This window comes from Chlamydomonas reinhardtii, chromosome 17 (assembly GCF_000002595.2).
Source record: "Chlamydomonas reinhardtii strain CC-503 cw92 mt+ chromosome 17, whole genome shotgun sequence".
NCBI lineage: Eukaryota > Viridiplantae > Chlorophyta > Chlorophyceae > Chlamydomonadales > Chlamydomonadaceae > Chlamydomonas > Chlamydomonas reinhardtii.
In genome coordinates, this window is record NC_057020.1 from 7178271 (window position 1) to 7184193 (window position 5923).

The window sequence follows — 5923 nt, forward strand, 5'->3', positions numbered from 1 at the left end:
CCTCCTCCTCCTCCTCCTCCTCCTCCTCCTCCTCCTCCTCCTCCTCCTCCTCCTCCTCCTCCTCCTCCTCCTCCTCCTCCTCCTCCTCCTCCTCCTCCTCCTCCTCCTCCTCCTCCTCCCTCCCTCCCTCCCTCCCTCCCTCCCTCCCTCCCTTTCTCCCTCCATCCCGCCCTCCCTCCCTCCCTGTTTGTGGTTGGGCTGGGGGGCTTCGCCAGGGCCAGCGATGCAGGGTGTGCTTTCCGCCAGAGAGCGGCCCCTGCTGGTCCTTTTGAGGGGGCTTGGTTAGCTTGCTTTATGCGCCCTAAGCGCCTTGCGTTCCCTCTGTTGTGGCCAGGGGTGTTGTTTGTGGCGGGGCGGCCTTGTGTGTGTTTCTGGCCTTGGCGGGCGGTGTTTTCCTGGCGTGTGTTTTGGTCTGGTGTGTACGTGTGGTGTGGTGTGAAGGAGGCAGTTGTGTCTGCCCCTCTGAGGCTGCGCCCTAGCCTGCTGGCTGTTGTGCTTTCTTTTGGTGGAGAAGGCGTGAGCCTTGTGTCTCCGTGTCTCTTTTGTCTTGACCAGGACTGGGGCCTTATCCCCTGCTGTGTCAGGCGTGCTTAGGGGTGAGCGTGTGGAACGCGCTCACCCAACACTAGGGCTTGTCAGCCCTAGTCATCAGTGGCTTCGCCACTACCATGTGTAATTATTCTCTCCCTCCCTCCCTCCCTCCCTCCCTCCCTCCCAGGCGGGGTTGGCGTCCCTCATCCACGCGCTGACTGTGGCCAAGTCACGCAACAGCCTGTGGAAGTACGACGAGGCCACACCACCACCCAACCCGCTCGAAAGCGCGGAAATGGAGGCCTTCTGCTTCCCAGACGGCCGCACTCCGTCGGCGGCGGGCTCCCCCCGCCGGTAGTTGACGCTGCCAGCAGGCACGGGTGCGGCCTTTGGGCCGCCGCACCCGCTACGCATAGCTACCCACAACATGCAGAGCCTGCGTTTGCCAGGCGCGGCTCGGCGGGTAGCAGCAGCGGCACTGATTTGGGCGGAGCTACGCTTGGATATCATCTGCCTCCAGGAAACACACTGGACGTGCAGGGCAGACCAGGCGGCGTTTGAGCAGACCCTACAACTAATTGCGTACGAACTACACCTCAGTGGGTGGAAGGTGACCGGCGCACAGTGGTCCACTTCACGGGCGACAGCAGGAGTGGCGTTCCTTGTGCGGCAGGAACTGTGGGAGAGCAGCACCATCACAGCCCCTGCCCTCAGCCCAGTGCCCACAGCCATGCTTGCAGGCCGCCTCGCAGTCCTGAAGCTCAGGTGGGGCGGCCGCTCAATCACCATTGCCAACACCTACTTCCCAGCAGCATCAACGCATGCAGCAGAGCAGGCAAAGCGGGAGCTTATCAGCCAGCTCCGCACACAAGCTGCGCTCAGTGCGGCTGCCACAGCGGGGGAGGTGGTGATCTGGGCAGGTGACTTCAACTTTGTGGAGAACCCAGCGCTAGACAGCTCTGCCGGCCCAGGGGGCCGGCCGGGCGATGCACCCCTAGCAGCGCTACTGCGGGCGGCTGACCAACCACAGATGGTGGACATGTATCGGCACCGCCATCCTACAGCCCGGTGCTACTCGCACTTATACCGCGCACCAGTAAAGGGTGGGTCCCGGCTAGACCGGATCTACGTGTCGGCAGCAGCAGCAGCAGCCGTCTGCCATGCAGACATAGCCCTGGTGTCCAGCTCTGACCACCGGCCAGCCTTTATCGACCTGCTCCCGGCACCCAGCCCCGGCCCCAGGAAGGGCCGGGCCCGGCGCCGCATGCGGCTTTTCTTCCACCAGCACCCGGACCTTCGGCAGCAGCTGGAGGGCTGGCTGGAAGCGGAAGCCGGGACCGCACCAACTGAGGACAACCAGCGGCAAGCCCTACTCGCGTGGTGGCCGCTGTTCAAAATGCGGCTGTCGGTGAAAGTCGCACAGCTGAACCGAGTAGCCCAAATGCGGCGGCTTGAACATGGGCAGCGGACACGGACAGCGCAGGCCGCCCAAGCAGCAGCAGAGGCTGCACACCAGAGTAATCCCACGGAGGCGACCCGGATGGCCCTGGTGGATGCAGCTAGTGAGGTACAGGCGGCAACGAGGGCTGATGCTGCACACCCCGCACACAAGGCGCGTGTAGCCTGGTTACACAGCGGTGAACGGCCTAGCCGAGTCCTGACCCGGGTGCTGGCGCATGACCGTCCCAGCGGGAGTAATGCTGGCCCGCCTGCGCTCCGGACCGCCCATGGTGCGCTGGTTGGGGACCCGATCCAGAAAGCCCAGTGCCTTGCGGACTTCTTCACTGGAATCAGCGCCCAGCCGCCCACGACAGTAGCCGCCCGCGCAGCTGTGCTACAGACAGTCCGGGACCATGGGGCTCAGCTGACAACCGAGGATGACACCACAGCGGGTGGCCTCACCGTCACATGTGAGGAGGTGCAGAAGGCGCTCAAGCAGACTCAGCCAGGCAAGGCGCCCGGGTGGGACGGCATCCCGGCGGACCTGTACAAGGCCTATCGGGCACAGCTGGGCCCCCTGCTCGCCACACTATACACAGCCATCGGCCAAACGGGACAGATGCCACATCGCTTCACATAAGGAGTTATCTCGGTGATCTTCAAGAAGGGCGACGTGACAGAGCCAGGCAACTACCGCCCCGTCACACTCCTGGAGTCTGACTACCGCATCCTGGCTAAGGCCCTGGCTAACCGCCTGGGTCCGGTGCTAGCACACGTCATTGACCCGGAACAGACAGCCTTCCTCCCAAACGCCTCATTGGCAATGGAGCCCTGTTTCTCCGCCTGCTGCCGCACCTCCTGCGACAGCAGGGGCGGCAGGGCGTCATTGCCTTTCTGAACTTTGAAAAGGTGTGCGACACCGTGGGCCGGACGTTCCTGTCAGAAGCGATGGAGGCCGCTGGTGCAGGCCCTAACCTCCGTGGCTGGGTGCACACGCTGCTGGCGGACACACGTGTGCGAGCCCAGATCCAAGGTGCCCACTCCCAGCCCGTGGCCATGATAGCTGACGTACGCCAGGGCTGCCCGCTGTCGCCGCTGCTGTACCTGTTTGTAGCGCATGCGCTACTATGCTGGTTACGGCACAAAGGCGTCGGTCTACGGCTTGACCCGACAGATCTCCAACGTGTGGCAGCAGTGCAGTATGCGGACGAAACTAAGGCGCTGCTGGAGGGCGAGCAGGAAGTTGTGGCTTTCCTGGCAGCCATGCACGCCTTCCAGCACGCCTCAGGGCAACGGCTCAACCTATCAAAGGTGCAGCTGCTGCGCATTGGGGTTGGGACCCCAGCCGGAGCAGGGACTGCAGGCGGGCAACCGCCGCCGCCAGCAGGGGAGCAGGAGTGCATCTGTGGACTGGCGGTGGTCACCACAGCCACAGCCCTGAACCTGCCTATTTCCAATACGTCAGAGCAGCCCCAGCTGGACTGGGCAACCAAAGCAGTGGACGCTCAACGGCGTATGCAGGTTCTCGCCCACCTGCCACTGTCTGCCTTCGGGAGGGCGGCAGGGGTATCCGGCTATGCCCTTTCCATGCTCACATGGCATGCAGAGCACGCTGGCATGCCTGGCGACATAATTGACCAGCTAGAACGCCTTGCTGCGCGAGCAGCAGATAGGCGATTTGGGCCAAATGATACGGAGCGGCGGCTGACGGGCATCCCCACCTCAATGCTGGCTGGGCTGCCAGTGGTGGGCGGCTTTGGAATGCTGCCACTCCGAGCGCACCTACGGGGCCGTGAGGCCTTGTGGGCGGCCCGACTCGTCCCTGCCGCGCCCACGGAGCAACACCACCCCTTGCACCGCGTTGTGGCCCTCAGCCTACAACGGCACCATCCCTCGCTGCGCCCATGGACCGCTGGCCCACAGCCCGCCCTGACGCCCGACCTATGGGATGCCAGTTGCCGGGCGACTTGCAGCATATCTATGAGGCTTTGGGCCATCTCCCGCCTGTGAGAGCGGTGAGGACGCCACCACCAGCGCCAGGCGACTGGTGCTGGGCAGCACCATTGTGGGGCAATCCGCTCCTGCCTGAGGGTGACCACACCCGATGGCCTGGCCTTGAGGCACACGATACACGCCTCGCGGCGTGTCGCCACCTGCGCACCGTAGGTGACCTGGTGCAAGCTCTGACAGCGGCGGCAACTTGGCGCGCAACACAGCCAGTGGGAGCGACTGGGGGTGTGGCATGGGAGGAATGGGTGCGACAGCACCTTGACCCGGAGACGCAGCTACGCGAGCAGCCAGTGCTCGAGGGCCTGAATAGCCTTGCAGCAGACATACCAGAGACCTGGCTGGCAGCAGCACGTGCAGTACAGGAACGGCTCCAGGCTGGGTTGGGCCCTGCCCCGCCCTCAGAGTCGGCAGTGGCTCGGCTGATCATGCCTTGCCTTGGCTGGAGGATACCTGGCATGCAGCAACCCCTGGCACTGGAGAAGCTGTCTGTATGTGTTGCTACCGTCATGCAGCTGGGAGACGTCGGGGTAGCCCGCAGTCAATTGCACACGGCATATGCAGCTGAGGCGCGCGAGACACCACCAGCAGCCCCCCCACAACACTGGATTCCCCCCTCCGACCGGCTCTGGCGGATACGCTGCGAGAACGCCCACAAGGAGACAGCTTGGCGGGTGTCAATAGACGGCATTGGCATTGCCGGTAACACGCATCTCACACATGCACCTGGTCCGGTGCCGTGTGGATGCGGTGTGACGCCAACCCACAGCCCCAGGCTACACACGTTTTGGCAGTGCGCAGTAGCTCAGGCAGTTGTGCAGCAGCTCGCAGCACAGCTTGCGGCCCCGCCCACCTGGGAGCAGGAGCGGTTGTTTGAGGCCCCGACTGGAGTGCAACAAGCAGTGTGGGATGTAGTGGCTATGGCAGCGTTAGCGGCTATGGAGAGGGGGCGGTGCGCGCTGTACGCCGCAAGGCGCCGTGGCCTAGCCAATGCTGCCACAGCACCACTGCCACAACAACCTCTACAGCAGGGCCAGTTACCGCAGCAGCAGCCGCAGCAGCAGCTGCAGCAGCAGCAGCAGCAACAACAGGCTCAAATACACACGGACACCCAACAAGCGATTGACACGGCAGTAATCGACTTGTGGGGTCGCTTAAAAGCATTCACAGCACTGGGAGTGCCGCGGAAGGGCTGGGATCAAGTGGTGCGCAGCATCCCTTCCTGAGAGTAGTAAACGGCCAGTTGCGCTGTCACACAGGTATGAACGCGGAACAACCCGCTCAGGCCATCACGGACGGTGACGAGGACTACGCACGGTTCCGCAGGTGCAAGAGGGTGGGCTAGAGAGGGCCAGGGTTTCTGCTTTCTGTTTATGTGTGTGGCTGGGCAGGGGGGCTTCGCCAGGGCCAGCGATGCAGGGTGTGGTTTCCGCCAGAGAGCGGCCCCTGCTGGTCCTTTTGAGGGGGCTTGGTTAGCTTGCTTTATGCGCCCTAAGCGCCTTGCTTTCCCTCTGTTGTGGCCAGGGGTGTTGTTTGTGGCGGGGCAGCCTTGTGTGTGTTTCTGGCCTTGGCGGGCGGGCGGCATTTTCCTGGCGTGTGTTTTGGTCTGGTGTGTACGTGTGGTGTGGTGTGAAGGAGGCAGTTGTGTCTGCCCCTCTGAGGCTCCGCCCTAGCCTGCTGGCTGTTGTGCTTTCTTTTGGTGGAGAAGGTGTGAGGCTTGTGTCTCCGTGTCTCTTTTGTCTTGACCAGGACTGGGGCCTTATCCCCTGCTGTGTCGGGCGTGCTTAGGAGTGAGCGTGTTGAACGCACTCACCCAACACTAGGGCTTGTCAGCCCTAGTCATCAGTGGTTTCGCCACTACCAAGTGTAATTACCGTATTATTCCCTCCCTCCCTCCCTCCCTCCCTCCTCCCTCCTCCTCCCTCCCTCCCTCCCTCCCTCCCTC

General features: G+C 63.3%; 2 protein-coding genes across 2 annotated transcripts in view; both read left to right on the forward strand.

Annotated features, from left to right (window-relative positions):
* The window catches only part of CHLRE_17g747997v5 (uncharacterized protein), a 10102-nt gene extending 7375 nt beyond the window's left edge, over positions 1-2727 (forward strand). Inside the window, exon 2 of the mRNA XM_043072791.1 lies at positions 719-2727. Coding sequence (XP_042915250.1) covers positions 959-2611 — 1653 coding nt within the window. The 5' untranslated portion in view covers positions 719-958 and the 3' untranslated portion in view covers positions 2612-2727. The remainder of the gene's footprint in view (positions 1-718) is intronic.
* Positions 2728-2775: 48 nt separating this feature from the next.
* Positions 2776-5923, forward strand: part of CHLRE_17g748047v5 (uncharacterized protein) — a 4062-nt gene continuing 914 nt past the window's right edge. Inside the window, exons 1-2 of the mRNA XM_043072792.1 lie at positions 2776-3282; positions 5007-5237. Of these exons, the coding sequence (XP_042915251.1) occupies positions 2920-3282; positions 5007-5204 (561 nt within the window). The 5' untranslated portion in view covers positions 2776-2919 and the 3' untranslated portion in view covers positions 5205-5237. The remainder of the gene's footprint in view (positions 3283-5006; positions 5238-5923) is intronic.